This window comes from Dendrobates tinctorius, unplaced genomic scaffold (assembly GCF_039654945.1).
Source record: "Dendrobates tinctorius isolate UK_male_01 unplaced genomic scaffold, ASM3965494v1 ptg000039l, whole genome shotgun sequence".
In the NCBI taxonomy this organism is placed as follows: Eukaryota; Metazoa; Chordata; class Amphibia; order Anura; family Dendrobatidae; genus Dendrobates; species Dendrobates tinctorius.
In genome coordinates, this window is record NW_027361707.1 from 61,357,552 (window position 1) to 61,375,042 (window position 17,491).

Consider the following 17,491-nt stretch of genomic DNA (forward strand, 5'->3'; position numbering starts at 1 on the left):
CTCCAGTGCTTTCTCTCAAACCATTTTCTAGTGCTTTTTGAAGTGTGTTTTGGGTTATTGTCCTGCTGGAAGACCCATGACCTCTGAGGTAGACCCAGCTTTCTCACACTGGGCCCTAAATTATGCTGCAAAATTTGTTGGTAGTCTTCTGACTTCATAATGCCATGCACACGGTCAAGCAGTCCAGTGCCAGAGGCAGCAAAGCAACCCCAAAACATCAGGGAACCTCCACCATGTTTGACTGTAGGGACCGTGTACTTTTCTTTGAATGCCTCTTTTTTCTCCTGTAAACTCTATGTTGATGCTTTTGCCCTAAAAGCTCTACTTTTGTCTCATCTGACCAAAGAACATTCTTCCAAAATGTTTTAGGCTTTTTCAGGTAAGTTTTGGCAAACTCCAGCCTGGCTTTTTTATATCTCGGGGTAAGAAGTGGAGTCTTCCTGGGTCTCCTACCATACAGTCCCTTTTCATTCAGATGCCGACGGATAGTACGGGTTGACACCGTTGTACCCTCGGACTGCAGGGCAGCTTGAACTTGTTTGGATGTTAGTGGAGGTTCTTTATCCAACATCCGCACAATCTTGCGTTGAAATCTCTTGTCAATTTTTCTTTTCCGGCCACATCTAGGGAGGTTAGCCACAGTGCCATGGGCTTTAAACTTCTTGATGACACTGCGCACGGTAGACACAGGAACATTCAGGTCTTTGGAGATGGACTTGTAGCCTTGAGATTGCTCATGCTTCCTCACAATTTGGTTTCTCAAGTCCTCAGACAGTTCTTTGGTCTTCTTTCTTTTCTCCATGCTCAATGTGGTACACACAAGGACACAGGACAGAGGTTGAGTCAACTTTAATCCATGTCAACTGGCTGCAAGTGTGATTTAGTTATTGCCAACACCTGTTAGGTGCCACAGGTAAGTTACAGGTGCTGTTAATTACACAAATTAGAGAAGCATCACATGATTTTTCGCACAGTGCCAATACTTTTGTCCACCCTCTTGTTTATGTTTGGTGTGGAATTATATCCAATTTGGCTTTAGGACAATTCTTTTTGTGTTTTTTTCATTTAAGACAAATTAAATGAAGATAATAATACCAAAGAATTTGTGTTTGCAATCATTTTCAGGAAGAAACTGAGTATTATCTGACAGAATTGCAGGGGTGTCAATACTTTTGGCCATGACTGTACCTTGTAAAGTGGTGGTCGGTACCTGGGCCGTCACAGATCAACAAGACTCATTGGAGCACTATTTGTACGGCAGAGTCTTTCCTATCTCCAGAGTCACTGATAAGTCTCTCTCTTGTGAAGCATGTAAAGGCCTCGTCTCACATAGTGAGATCGCTAGCGAGATCGCTGAAGCGTCACCGATTTTGTGACGCAACAGCGACCTCGCCAGCGATCTCGTTACGTGTGACACTTAGCAGCGACCGGGCCCCCGCTGCGATGTCGCTGATCGTGCTCGAATGTCCTGGGCCATTTTTTGATTGCTGGTGTCCCGCTGGCCAGCGCGCATCACTGTGTTTGACACAGACGAGCGACCTCGTTAGCGACTGAGAAATCATGGACGCATGCGGGAGTCGTCAGAATCGCTGCTGTGTGCCAAGGTTCCAACGATTGCCGAGGTTGTTATACGGATCGTTGGATCGTTGCTGCATCATTGGGTAAATAGGACTGTTTGACAGCTTACTAGCAACCATTTAGCGACGCACCCGCGATCCTTACCAGGTCGTATCGTTGTCGGGATCGCAGGTGCGTCGCTAAGTGTAACGGTACCCTAAGCTCTTATGGTCAGCCGGGTCTCTATATTATAAAATCTTATCTCTTATGGTCAGTGATTCTCTATCTCTCTGCTCAACCACATGTATTTGCTGAGAAAATACAAGCTTTCCAGTATTGTGGTTTGAACAAGTTTATTCGCTGCAAGTCGCATTTTTGAGGGAGGATTCGGTGAAGTAGGCCAATTTGAATTTCCAAAGATCCACTCATCTCTAATGTACACGATTTTGCAAGTTTTCCCACCTACAAAGAACAGAGGTCTGTAATTTTTATCGTAAGTACACTTCACCTGTGAGAGACAGAATGTTTATTTATGTATTGCATAAATTAAGTATTTGATACAATCAAAAAACAGAACTTAATATTTGGTACAGAAACCTTTGTTTGCATTTACAGAGGTCAGATGTTTCCTGTAGTTCTTGACCGAGCTTACACATACTGCAGCAGGGATTTTGGTCCACTCCTCCATCCAGATCTTCTCCAGATCAGGTCTGGGCTGATTCCTGACCTTTATCAGAATCATCCTTACCCCACGAGGCATGATCTTGCATGGAGCCCCAGACCAAGGAAGGTTGACAGTCATCTTGTATTTCTTCCATTCTCTAATATTTGGTGCCAACCATTGCTGCCTTCTCACCAAGCTGCTTGCCTATTCTCATGTAGCCACCATAGCCTTTGTGCAATTTTGTTGCTGGTATCCTTAGACAGCTCTTTGGTCTTGGCCATGGTGGAGAGGTTGGAGTGTGATTGAGTGTGTGGATAGGAGTCTTCTATACAGGTAACGAGTTCAAGCAGGTACAATTAATACAGGTAATAAGTGCATAGTAGGAGGGCTTCTTAAAGAAAAACTAACAGGTCAGTGAGAGTCAAAATTCCTGCAGGTTGGTTGATGATCAAATCCTTATTTTATTCAATAAGATGCAATTTAATTATTTAAAAATCATACAATGTGATTTTTCTGGTTTTTATTTTTAGATTTTGTCTCTCACAGTTGAAGTCTATCTATGATAAAAAATTACAGACCACTCCATTCTTTGTAGGTGGGAATCGAAAAATAACAAATATGCCAAAGGAGTTGAAAAAGAAAAGTCTTGAGTGAGGAAAAGAAGGGTTCAATTCTGGCTTTACTAGTGAGCGTCATATTGCCTCCATCCTTAAAATTTCGAAGATGGCAGTCCATTACAACAAGTTTAACCAGCAGACATTGGGGACAACGAAGCTAAAGACCGGCAGATGGCGAAAACGACTCTCCACTGACCGGGATGACCGTCATCTTATTCGAAGGTCACTCAGCAACCGCAGGATGACATCAAGTGACCTACAAATGGAATGACAAATGGCAGCTGGGGTGAAGTGCACGGCAAGAACAGTTCGTAACAGGCTCCTAGAGGCAGGGCTCAAGTCATGTAAAGCTAGAAAAAAACATTTCATCAATGAGAAGCAAAGGAGAGCCAGGCTGAAGTTTGCCAAAGACCATAAGGATTGGACCATAGTGGACTGGAGTAAGGAAATCTTTTCTGGAGTCTAATTTTCAGCTTTTTCCAACATCTGGTCGTCTAATGGTTAGAGACCTGGAGAGGCGTACAAGCCACAGTGTCTTGCACTCACATTGAAATTTGGTGGAGGATCGGTGATGATCTGGGGATGCTTCATCAAGGCTGAAATTGAGCAGGTTAATCTTTGCGAAGGACATAGGAATACAAGGTTATCCTGCAAAAACAATTGATTGCTTCTGCTCAGGCAATGTTCCTCAACTCTGAGGACTGGTTTTTCCAGCAGGACAATGCGCCATGCCACACAGCTAGGTCAATCAATATGTGGATGAAGGACCACCACATCAAATCCCTGTCACGGCCAGCCCAATCTCCAGACCTGAACCACATTGAAAACCTCTGGAATGTAATAAAGAGGAAGATAGTCACAAGCCTTCAAACAAGGAACTGTTTAAAGTTTTGTACCAGGAGTGGCATAAGGTCACCCAAAAGCAGTGTGAAAGACTGGTGGAAAGCATGCCAAGATGCATGAAAGCTGTGATTAAAAATCATGGTTATTCCACAAAATATTGATTTCTGAACTCTTCCTGAGTTAAAACATTAGTATTGTTGTTTCTAAATGATTATGAACTTTTTTTCTTAGCATTATTTGAGGTCTGCAAGCATTGCATTTTTTTTGTTATTTTGACCATCTCTCATTTTCTGAAAATAATTAAAAAATCTATTGCTTGGAAATTCATAAACATGTTGTCAGTAGTTTATAGAATAAAAGAGCAATTTACATTTTACTCAAAAATATACCTATAAAGAGAAAAATCAATTTTTTGCAGTGGTCTCTTAATTTTTGCCAGAGCTGTATATATATATATATATATATATATATATATATATATATATATATATAATATGTGATCTGCAGGTCTTTTTATGTGACTTTATGAAAACTAAATGCAAACAATTGTAGAATAAATCCATTTTCTCACATTGCATCATTCAATTACTTTTGTTGCACAACATTTCTCCTGCGAAACTAACATCACCATCTGTGCACACTAAGAAGTTTTAGGAACATTTCAATTTGCCTCAGTCTCTCTGACCTTCCCCACCATGAGCATAGTCAATAAATATTTTTATCCATTTTGCGCTGTGTATTTACAGACACCTACATACCTCCCTATAGCAGCAATTCCTTCTTCCCACACCTGCCTTAGAATGGCATATCTCTGTATCTGCAGGTGTTCGTATTGTCCTACATAGGAGCAAAATAATAAAATGCTGGCAATTTTCCTGTTAGAGATGAAAAATATATATAAAAAAGAGTCTAGAAATATGTTCTTTATCAGTGCAGTGAAAAAACTTCCAACAAAAGGATTTTACATCACGTACAGTTAACACACAACTGAAGGAATGAACGCATACATAATCGCGTATTTTTAACTCGATGTTTTTTTGGCTGCAGTACTTTTTTCATATTTTACCATTGCCACATTCTCCTTTTTGTTATACTGAAACACTCCAGGCAAAACTTATACTCTGTATATGTCAACTTTAATGCCCAAATAAAAAAGTAAATTTGGTGACTCCCTGCGGTAATAGTATAATTTATCCTTTTAGGTGATCACACCTCATTACATCATCTCTGCCGATCCAGCAGGTATGATCTGAGCGGCAGAGCTGGTGTAAAGTGCAGATTTCAGAGGTAATATGTCAGTTTAGTTTCTTTTAGAAGCATCCAGTCCCACTGATAAAAGGGGTTGTCCGGTACCAGCATATTGATGACCTACCCACAAGATAGGAGCGGAGGTGCATTACCTTGCAGACACCGATACACTTTGAATGAAGCTTTGCTTGCAACTTTATTAAAAATGTTTAAATTCTGATTTGCTGGAGCAAAAAATGGCTGATCAGTGGGTGTGCCAGATGTGAGACTACCACAAACTGATACTAATGACATAAGCTATGAATAAAGGCCCCGTCACACATAACGATGCACCAGCGATCCCGACAACGATGCGACCTTGTCAGGATCGCTGGTGCCTTGCTACATGATCGCTGGTGAGATACCAAACAGGCAGATTTCACCAACGATCAGGACCAGCGAGGATGCTGGTATCCAAGGTAAATATCGGGTAACTAAGAAAGCGTGTCACTTAGTTACACTCTGTGTACCTTGGATACCTGCGTGATCGCGTTGGGCGCTGGTATCGAAGGTAAATATCGGGTAACTAAGCGCACGCAGCACTTAGTTACCACCTGTGTACCTTGGATACCAGCTCCCAGCATGAGCACGCTGGTATCCAAGGTACACAGCGGGTAACTAAGCGAAGTGCGCGCTTAGTTACCCAATATTTACCTTGGATACCAGCTCCCAGCATCTGCTTGCAGTGCTGGGAGCTCACTGATCGCTGCTCTCCCGCTGCCTCACGCAGCGATGCGTGCTGGCCAGTGGGAGACCAATGATCAGAAAACGGCCCAGGACATAAGAGCACGATCAGCGATACCCGGCGGGGGGGCCGGTCTCTGATGCGTGCCACACACAGCGATATTGCTGGTGAGATCACTGATGCGTCACAAAATCAGCGATCTCGCTAGCGATCTCGCTGTGTGTGATGGGGCCTTAAGTCACTAGTAAGCTGTTTCTGGACAACCTTTTTAATTATCTACATGATATTATAATATCCCCATTAATCAATGCTGCCAGGCCAAATGATTAGCTATTTAATGTCGATGGTGAGATTTAAAGGGAACCTGTCTTCAGGATTTTAATGTTAAAATAAAGACAAGGCCATACTGGTGCTGATAAACTGAATCAATAGATATAGTGAAGAAATCCGCAGCCTGGTTCTTTCTGCTTTAAATTTCACACTGGTGCCCTTTGGTGCTTGTTCAGATTGATCTCGCAGCAGACTTTAGTGAAATGGTGTCGATGGAGGTGCATATGCCGAGTGACTTCCCAGAGTCCTTGAGTAAAATGACAAGCCAACATCTAAATCTGCACCTGCGCTGCCATCAGAGACATTTTTCTGAAGACAGCCAGGAGGTTAATCTGCATAAGTGCCACCCACAGCTAAAATGAGAAGAAGATACAGACATTAGAAGCAGCATAGGGTCCAGGGCAGGAGCAGAAAACCATACACACAGTCCCCCCAAAGTTCCGCTCCAATTCCTGAAAAGCATAGGAAACCCAAACTTCTAATGATGCTTAAACAACAACCAGGCTGTGGATTTCTTCAACGAATATGCAAAATTATTAAGATTGGTTCTCTTTAAAGACTCCAAAAATATGAAATGTATCTCAGTAAAAACTGCTGATTTTACTGGATCTGGTCAACTATCCTGTATGGTGGGCTTTCTCCTGCAGGACAAATAATATTGGGGGAGAGAATGATTGACTATTTAACACCAAGTTCTTTGGTTCCCATCAAAGTTATTTTTGCCTCCAAAGATGTCTGATTACTCTACACTCTTTGACAAAAGCACATAGTGAAGCTTGAATACGTGAATAAACATGGCTATTAGCTGAATATGGAATCATGCTCTTCACGGTGTATGAGCACTTTAAGCCCCCTACATCTTTGAGAAGATTTGTCCAATACGATGGTTTAGCCAATATTCCATCTGGCTATCTCAACTGACTATAGCACACATCGGAACGTTCGCTCTGCCATCACATGTTGGGAAACAGATGGACCCCACCACAAATATCAGATTGTCGGACAGACATGTGTTATAGTTTGTTTCGCTTTATGTAGTATACATTATCTTTAAACTGTAGCTACCTGAATGAGCTTCGCTATACTGGCCAATGGAGAGTTTTGTCCAGACTTCCTTGTGCTTTTATACAACTCATATGTTTTTAACTTTAACAGAAATGTCTAAACAAGAAAACTCACAAACTCACTTTTATTTTAAGCTTTACTTGTGCCTTATTTGTTTGCTTTTTCATTTGTTTTATTTTTTTCAGTTGATGAAATGGTCACATAGTCTGAACATTGCCTTAAAGTTTGCTCTTCGATGCTTCCTATTTTACAGTTACCTTTTAAAATGTTTTTGGTCAGAAATACAGATGAGCGGATCAGGTAAATTGGAATTTGCCTCTTCGTTTGGATTTTTCCAGGAAACCCAAGTTATTCTATGCAAATTAAATGCTCTTTATTATTCTCTGGGGCACTAATATCCTAGTATGGGGCTCAGGAGAGTTCTGCGCAAGAATGCAGAAGCTCCATCATCATGACATCACGATGTACAACATGATGAGCAGATGTGATCAGAAGATACAGTGAGGACAGATGGATATAAGGATTTTTTAAAAACTTTTGATGGTCCTTTATGGTCCACGAAAATGGTGGCAAGAAGCCGCCATTTTGCTGTATCCACGCTGAAGCAAATGACAGGAAATCTGTATTTAGATGAATGCGAGTTGTTGAAAAGTTCACGTAGAATTCAATTCCACTCAAATATATTTACTCATCTACGATCATAACATTTATTTCTAGAAATGAATAGAGAAAAATGTATATCTTGGCCGAATTACATTTCCAAGGTGTCCATGCAGCAAAGCTGAGATTTCTCCATTGTTATAAGTAACTAGCAAGGTATAAGAAAGATGAGAAAATACTTGAGTATAAACTAAATTAGTTAGTTATCTATCTATTATCTATCAAGATTCAGAGAAATGTCCAAGAAGACTCAGCGAAGGGGAAAATGAATACTTAATTTCACATATATTGGAAACTCATGCTCCATCAAGCTTAAGGAATTCTCCTACCAAGTGAGGTTCAGTACTAGTCCTGAGAATAAATCTGCTTTCTACACTTCTACCTCCCCATCATTTAATCACACTCTTCATGAGTTCATTTTACCCTTGATTGCTTTTTTTTCTTGAGAAATACCAAAAGCATCAATTGTTTTCCTTCTAGTACAATATGCCGCGGTGTCTTCAGGCTTATTCGAAAACTTGTTTTTTTGTGAATTTTATTTCTGGCTGTTCATAATACCTTTCTAATAGAGAGTGTGTATGCGTGCATAATGCTTTATAATAGGTTCTATAAGCACAATACAATCTTATATGTTGATATTTTGTCCTTGAATTGATAATAAAAATCTTTGATGAAAGGAATATTTAGTAGCAGAGTCGCCAGAGTTCCATAATAATCAATATACAAAGTCTAAAAAGTTTGTGTTGGCGCCATATCGTGTTATTGTTGCACACTTTTGCTTTTTGGGCATATGGGTTGGTGCCGCGGTGCTAATTCTAACAGAGTAGCTTGTAGCGACGCTTCTGTAACAGTAAAAAGATAACAATTGTTTAATAAATATTTAAAAAAATGTATTAAAGTTTGTAAATGATACACATTTAAAAAAAAGGGAAATGAACAAACATAAAACTTTTTTCCAAAAGCAAAGCCACTCTTGTGTCTTGTCACTCTTGTTATGACGGTATTGAAGTCATATGGACTTAGGGTAACTAGGACTAACCTGGTCAAGAATGGTGCTAGCTGAGTAGAATAAAAGTAATATGGGGGAACTACTGATCCTTCTTAAGGATACCACCTAAGAATGAAGTCTCGTAGGCAATAATCCATAGGAAAAGAGAAGGCAAAGCAGCTCTCGGGTGTAACAAACTACACTATCTCACAAAGCCCTACAGTATCTAGGAGAGGTCCCTGCCCTATATGTCTGATCCCATAACAAGCATTGTAGCATAAGTGAAAACTCCTGTCGACACCTGATTTTAATTTTGTATTTTTGAATATTGCATTCCAATTACACAAAGTCTTAAATATAATATACTGTATATATATAATTGTTTCTGGAAAACTGAGAATAAATTTCATGCAAAATGAAGTTCCTGACCAAATAAGAGCAGGCTGTGTAAATTATATTCAGGCAGATTCACTCATCAATAATAATTATGTCTGTAATCTCATCCCTGTATATTGTAATTGTTATTGAATGCTTCTATTCCAGCTACTGCATATTGTCATACACATGTAGCAAGCACCGAACAAACCTTTGTTTAACACAATGGGAAACATTTTATTTGTGCAGCTTACCTGCTTTAATACAAAGATAATCTAAGACAAAGTTAAGCAAATGATAAAAGTTTAAAACAAATTTACAAAATGTCTGTGTGGTCAGATACTACATTCAGAGACTTAATTGACAACTGAGATGAAATTAAAAACAAACTTTTTAAAACTTTAGCTATAAGTAGAGTTGAGCGACTTTTGGTTTTTTAGGGTCGCGTTTCGTTTCGTGAAACCCGACTTTTCCAAAAGTCGGGTCGAGCAAGATCGTCTGATTATAGGGAAAAGTCGGGGTCGTCCCGAAACACGAAACCCAATGTAAGTCAATGGGGAATAAAAGTCGGCTGTGAGAGGAGGACAGGAAACACACCAACAGTGCCCATTTGAATGCCAAAAGCATCAATTCTTCTTACTTAAGCTTGTCAACCTTAATTAACTTCATAATACAAGTTAAGCACTGAAAAATGGGGGTTATTTGGCTACAGACTGTGGGGGGGGAGGGCTGGCTCCAGGTTTTCATGTGCCCTGGGCGAAAGAGCGCCCCTTTAACACATACCACAACTCATCATGGCAGAGAAATAGCGGTATAGTACAATGAAAAATACCTCACTTTTTACATCTCATGACGAGGCCCATCTATTTCTCCATACAGAATCATTGGTCCCATATAATGTTTGAAACAGTATATGATGAGCTCCACATATTGCTACAGTATATGTTGGTCCCCATGGATGAAGCTCTACTGTCTTATGGGCCCAAATAATGCTCCAAACATAATGGGCCCCATTTCTAATGCTCTAGTGTATAATGGGCCCTGTAAATGATGCGCCAGTGTCTGATGTCCACCTTTGGACTGTTCCAGTGTATGGTGGGCCCCATCTATCATTCTCAGACGGTGTTAGGCCCAGTATGGATTGCACGTGATTGCACAAAGGTTAGAAAGGGTACCGTATCCCCAGATAACATGTATGGATAGCGTACACATACAAAATATATGTCTCAGGAGGCTGGCTCAGACGGTGTTAGGCCCAGTATGGATTGCACGTGATTGCACAAAGGTTAGAAAGGGTACTGTATCCCCAGATAACATGTATGGATAGCGTACACATTCAAAATATATGTCTCAGGAGGCAGGCTCAGACGGTGTTAGGCCCAGTATGGATTGCACGTAATTGCACAAAGGTTAGAAAGGGTACCGTATCCCCAGATAACATGTATGGATAGCGTACACATTCAAAATATATGTCTTAGGAGGCAGGCTCAGACGGTGTTAGGCCCAGTATGGATTGCACGTGATTGCACAAAGGTTAGAAAGGGTACCGTGTCCCCAGATAACATGTATGGATAGCGTACACATTCAAAATATATGTCTCAGGAGGCAGGATCAGACGGTGTTAGGCCCAGTATGGATTGCACGTGATTGCACAAAGGTTAGAAAGGGTACCGTATCCCCGGATAACATGTATGGATAGCGTACACATTCAAAATATATGTCTCAGGAGGCAGGCTCAGACGGTGTTAGGCCCAGTATGGATTGCACGTGATTGTACAAAGGTTAGAAAGGGTACCGTATCCCCGGATAACATGTATGGATAGCGTACACATTCAAAATATATGTCTCCGGAGGCAGGCTCAGACGGTGTTAGGCCCAGTATGGATTGCACGTGATTGCACAAAGGTTAGAAAGGGTACCGTATCCCCGGATAACATGTATGTATAGCGTACACATTCAAAATATATGTCTCAGGAGGCAGGCTCAGACGGTGTTAGGCCCAGTATGGATTGCACGTGATTGCACAAAGGTCAGAAAGGGTACCGTATCCCCAGATAACATGTATGGATAGCGTACACATTCAAAATATATGTCTCAGGAGGCAGGCTCAGACGGTGTTAGGCCCAGTATGGATTGCACGTGATTGCACAAAGGTTAGAAAGGGTACCGTATCCCCGGATAACATGTAAGGATAGCGTACACATTCAAAATATATGTCTCGGGAGGCAGGCTCAGACGGTGTTAGGCCCAGTATGGATTGCACGTGATTGCACAAAGGTTAGAAAGGGTACTGTAACCCCGGATAACATGTATGGATAGCGTACACATTCAAAATATATGTCTCAGGAGGCAGGCTCAGACGGTGTTAGGCCCAGTATGGATTGCACGTGATTGCACAAAGGTTAGAAAGGGTACCGTATCCCCGAATAACATGTATGGATAGCGTACACATTCAAAATATATGTCTCAGGAGGCAGGCTCAGACGGTGTTAGGCCCAGTATGGATAGCACGTGATTGCACAAAGGTTAGAAAGGGTACCGTATCCCCAGATAACATGTATGGATAGCGTACACATTCAAAATATATGTCTCAGGAGGCAGGCTCAAACGGTATTAGGCCCAGTATGGATTGCACGTGATTGCACAAAGGTTAGAAAGGGTACCGTATCCCCAGATAACATGTATGGATAGCGTACACATTCAAAATATATGTCTCAGGAGGCAGGCTCAGATGGTGTTAGGTCCAGTATGGATTGCACGTGATTGCACAAAGGTTAGAAAGGGTACCGTTTCCCCGGATAACATGTATGGATAGCGTACACATTCAAAATATATGTCTCAGGAGGCAGGCTCAGACGGTGTCAGGCCCAGTATGGATTGCACGTGATTGCACAAAGGTTAGAAACGGTACCGTATCCCCTGATAACATGTATGGATAGCGTACACATTCAAAATATATGTCTCAGGAGGCAGGCTCAGACGGTGTTAGGCCCAGTATGGATTGCACGTGATTGCACAAAGGTCAGAAAGGGTACCGTATCCCCAGATAACATGTATGGATAGCGTACACATTCAAAATATATGTCTCAGGAGGCAGGCTCAGACGGTGTTAGGCCCAGTATGGATTGCACGCGATTGCACAAAGGTTAGAAAGGGTACCGTATCCCCGGATAACATGTAAGGATAGCGTACACATTCAAAATATATGTCTCAGGAGGCAGGCTCAGACGGTGTTAGGCCCAGTATGGATTGCACGTGATTGCACAAAGGTTAGAAAGGGTACTGTAACCCCGGATAACATGTATGGATAGCGTACACATTCAAAATATATGTCTCAGGAGGCAGGCTCAGACGGTGTTAGGCCCAGTATGGATTGCACGTGATTGCACAAAGGTTAGAAAGGGTACCGTATCCCCGAATAACATGTATGGATAGCGTACACATTCAAAATATATGTCTCAGGAGGCAGGCTCAGACGGTGTTAGGCCCAGTATGGATAGCACGTGATTGCACAAAGGTTAGAAAGGGTACCGTATCCCCAGATAACATGTATGGATAGCGTACACATTCAAAATATATGTCTCAGGAGGCAGGCTCAAACGGTGTTAGGCCCAGTATGGATTGCACGTGATTGCACAAAGGTTAGAAAGGGTACCGTATCCCCAGATAACATGTATGGATAGCGTACACATTCAAAATATATGTCTCAGGAGGCAGGCTCAGATGGTGTTAGGCCCAGTATGGATTGCACGTGATTGCACAAAGGTTAGAAAGGGTACCGTTTCCCCGGATAACATGTATGGATAGCGTACACATTCAAAATATATGTCTCAGGAGGCAGGCTCAGACGGTGTCAGGCCCAGTATGGATTGCACGTGATTGCACAAAGGTTAGAAACGGTACCGTATCCCCTGATAACATGTATGGATAGCGTACACATTCAAAATATATGTCTCAGGAGGCAGGCTCAGACGGTGTTAGGCCCAGTATGGATTGCACGTGATTGCACAAAGGTTAGAAAGGGTACCGTATCCCCAGATAACATGTATGGATAGCGTACACATTCAAAATATATGTCTAAGGAGGAAGGCTCATACGGTGTTAGGCCCAGTATGGATTGCACGTGATTGCACAAAGGTTAGAAAGGGTACCGTATCCCCAGATAACATGTATGGATAGCGTACACATTCAAAATATATGTCTCAGGAGGCAGGCTCAGACGGTGTTAGGCCCAGTTTGGATTGCACGTGATTGCACAAAGGTTAGAAAGGGTACCGTATCCCCAGATAACATGTATGGATAGCGTACACATTCAAAATATATGTCTCAGGAGGCAGGCTCAGATGGTGTTAGGCCCAGTATGGATTGCACGTGATTGCACAAAGGTTAGAAAGGGTACCGTATCCCCAGATAACATGTATGGATAGCGTACACATTCAAAATATATGTCTCAGGAGGCAGGCTCAGACGGTGTTAGGCCCAGTATGGATTGCACGTGATTGCACAAAGGTTAGAAAGGGCACCGTATCCCCGGATAACATGTATGGATAGCGTACACATTCAAAATATATGTCTCAGGAGGCAGGCTCAGACGGTGTTAGGCCCAGTATGGATTGCACGTGACTGCACAAAGGTTAGAAAGGGTACCGTATCCCCGGATAACATGTATGGATAGCGTACACATTCAAAATATATGTCTCAGGAGGCAGGCTCAGACGGTGTTAGGCCCAGTATGGATTGCACGTGATTGCACAAAGGTTAGAAAGGGTACCGTATCCCCGGATAACATGTATGGATAGCGTACACATTCAAAATATATGTCTCAGGAGGCAGGCTCAGACGGTGTTAGGCCCAGTATGGATTGCACGTGATTGCACAAAGGTTAGAAAGGGTACCGTATCCCCGGATAACATGTATGGATAGCGTACACATTCAAAATATATGTCTCAGGAGGCAGGCTCAGACGGTGTTAGGCCCAGTATGGATTGCACGTGATTGCACAAAGGTTAGAAAGGGTACCGTTTCCCCGGATAACATGTATGGATAGCGTACACATTCAAAATATATGTCTCAGGAGGCAGGCTCAGACGGTGTCAGGCCCAGTATGGATTGCACGTGATTGCACAAAGGTTAGAAAGGGTACCGTATCCCCTGATAACATGTATGGATAGCGTACACATTCAAAATATATGTCTCAGGAGGCAGGCTCAGACGGTGTCAGGCCCAGTATGGATTGCACGTGATTGCACAAAGGTTAGAAAGGGTACCGTTTCCCCAGATAACATGTATGGATAGCGTACACATTCAAAATATATGTCTCAGGAGGCAGGCTCAGACGGTGTTAGGCCCAGTATGGATTGCACGTGATTGCACAAAGGTTAGAAAGGGTACCGTTTCCCCAGATAACATGTATGGATAGCGTACACATTCAAAATATATGTCTCAGGTGGCAGGCTCAGACGGTGTTAGGCCCAGTATGGATTGCACGTGATTGCACAAAGGTTAGAAAGGGTACCGTTTCCCCAGATAACATGTATGGATAGCGTACACATTCAAAATATATGTCTCAGGAGGCAGGCTCAGACGGTGTTAGGCCCAGTATGGATTGCACGTGATTGCACAAAGGTTAGAAAGGGTACCGTTTCCCCAGATAACATGTATGGATAGCGTACACATTCAAAATATATGTCTCAGGAGGCAGGCTCAGACGGTGTCAGGCACAGTATGGATTTGACGGCCCAGATTACACAGCGGAGGAGCAGGGAGAGGTAAAGATTGCATATGCTGGGGCCCTGCCCAAGCAAGGGGGGCCCACTCGTGGACGTCGGTACTAGTACTGGGCCCCTCATAGTACAGCGGTGTGTCTGACGGCGGGTGTGCACCACCACCGTCAGAGACACTTGATTGCACTATGAGGGACCCTGTGCCAGTGCCCGTGCCCAAGAGTCGGCCTACCCACCTGTCCAGGGCAACGGCACTCGCACGTTGTCGTGCGCTAGGTGGTGACCCCGGCCATGGGGGGGAGGCAGCACAGTTAGGGAGTTTTAGAAAGTGGCATATGTTGATGTTGGACATTCAGCTGATGCAAAAGGCGAAATAGGTGAAGTCCCAGGAAGAGGTGGACCAAAGCAAGCCATTTTTCTGTCACCCTATGTGTCATCAGGGGAAGGTGGGACAAAATCCTTGGAAAGCCATGCGTGGTTCATTTTAATGAAGGTTAGATCATCCACATTTTGGGTTGACAGACGGGTCCTTTTTTCTGTCAGAATTGATCCAGCTGCACTGAAGACTCTTTCCGATAGCACACTTGCAGCTGGGCAAGCGAGCTCCTGTAAGGCATATTGGGCCAATTCAGGCCAGGTGTCCAGTTTAGCGGCCCAATAGTCAAAGGGGAATGACCTGTGTGGGAGAACATCGATATGGGAGGAAAAGTAGTTTGTAACCATAGTTGACAACTGCTGTCTCCTGTCACTTTCCATCGATGCAGTATTACCAGTTGTGTGAGCGGTATTTGAAAAATCAGTCCACAACATTGTCATGAAACCCCTGTCTCCAACGCCACTTCTGCTGTGTGCACCACGAACACCTCTGCCAAGCTGCCCCCGGCCCGTACGGCTCGTGTGAGAACCATCACCACTGCTGTGTGCTGGGAATGCCTCAAGCAACCGATTTACCAGAGTTGCTTGTTTATTAGCCAATATTAGGTCAAGGTTCTCCTGTGGCATGATGTTTTGTAATTTGCCTTTATAGCGTGGATCCAGGATGCTGGCCAACCAGTAGTCATCATCGTTCATCATTTTGGCAATGCGGGGGTCCCTTTTTAGGATCTGCAAGGCATAATCTCACATGTGGGCCAATGTTCCCGGTGTCAATGATGCACTGCGAGTGCTGGGTGGAGGAGCACTTTCTGGCAAATCCACATCCCTCCAGTCACGCACAAACCCTGTACCAGACCTTGCCACGCCAACATTTTCACTTGCCCCACGAGATGCATCCTCCTCCCCTAAGTAATCATCCCCATCATCATCCTCCTCCTCCTCTTCTTCCTCCACCTCGTCCAGGAGAGGTCCCTGAGCAGACAATGGCTGAATGTCATCAAGGATTCCCTCCTCCTCTTCCTCCTCATCAACATTGGCTGCAGACGCCTGCTCCTTAAGGTGCGTCAAAGTTTGCATGAGCAGATGCATAAGTGGGATGCTCATGCTTAGGATGGCGTCGTCTGCGCTTACCAGCCGTGTGCATTCCTCAAAACACTGAAGGACTTTACAGAGGTCTTTCAGCTTCGACCACTGCACACCTGTCAACTCCATGTCTGCTCTCAAAGTGCCTGGCCGTGTATCCTCCCACAAATGCATTATGGCCTGCCTCTACTCGCACAGCCGCTCCACCATGTGCAGGGTGGAGTTCCACCTTGTTGCAATGTTGATAATGAGGCGGTGGTTGGGAAGGTGGAGCAATCGCTGCAGCTTCTGCATACGAACGGAGTGTACAGGCGACCGGCGGATGCGCGCGCACAGTCTTCGCACCTTCTGGAGCAGGGCTGTTAACTCCGGATAATTTTTGAGGAAGCACTGCACCACCAGGTTCAAGGTGTGAGCCAAGCAAGGTATGTGGCTGAGTTTTAAAAGGGCTATGGCTGCCACAAAATTACGGCCGTTATCACTAACTACCTTGCCTGCCTCAAGATGTACACTGCCCAGCCATGACTCAGTTTGTCGCTTCAAGTACTCGGCCAGCACCTCGGCGGTGTGTCTGTCGCCCAAACACATCATCTGCAACACAGCCTGCTGACGCTTTCCACTAGCTGCTCGATAGGGGGACACATCGTGTGCAACAGTGGCAGCTGCAGATGGAGTGCTCGTACGACTGCGCTCTGTGGACGAGCTTTCGCTTCTGGAGGAGGAGGAGGAGGAGGAGGAGGGTCGAACGCCTACAGCCAACTGTTTCCTATACCATGGGCTAGGCAGCACTGTCCCACCACCGCTGTCCCCTGTGGACCCTGCATCCACCACATCAACCCAGTGCGCAGTGATGGACACGTAACGGCCCTGGCCATGCCGACTGGACCATGCATCAGTTGTGAGGTGCACCTTTCCGCTCACTGACTGCTTGAGTGCATGGACAATGCGGTCTTTCACATGATGGTGGAGGGCTGGGATGGCTTTGCGAGAGAAGAAGTGGCGACTGGGTAGGTCATAGCGTGGTACTGCATAGGCCATGAGTTCGCGGAAAGCTGTGCTTTCCACCAACCGAAAGGGCATCATCTCAAACGAGATTAGTTTAGCAATGTGGGCGTTCAAACCCAGTGTACGCGGATGAGAGACTGAGTACTTTCTTGACCTACTCATAGTGTCTGGGAGGGTGAGCTGGACTTGAGAGCTGCATATGGTGGAAGTAGCGGTGGACAGGGCGGACTGAGA

General features: G+C 43.9%; 1 protein-coding gene across 2 annotated transcripts in view; it reads left to right on the forward strand.

The window, feature by feature from the left end:
- PCDH7 (protocadherin 7) overlaps nt 1–17,491 on the forward strand; it is a 1,192,777-nt gene that overhangs the window by 304,127 nt on the left and 871,159 nt on the right. The window contains exon 2 of one of the 2 annotated variants that reach the window (XM_073574721.1): nt 2,817–3,649. The exons of the other annotated variant lie outside the window; for it this stretch is intronic. Coding sequence (XP_073430822.1) covers nt 2,817–2,834 — 18 coding nt within the window. The 3' untranslated portion in view covers nt 2,835–3,649. Of the gene's footprint in view, nt 1–2,816; nt 3,650–17,491 lie in introns of those variants that run through there. 2 annotated transcript variants of the gene reach the window in all.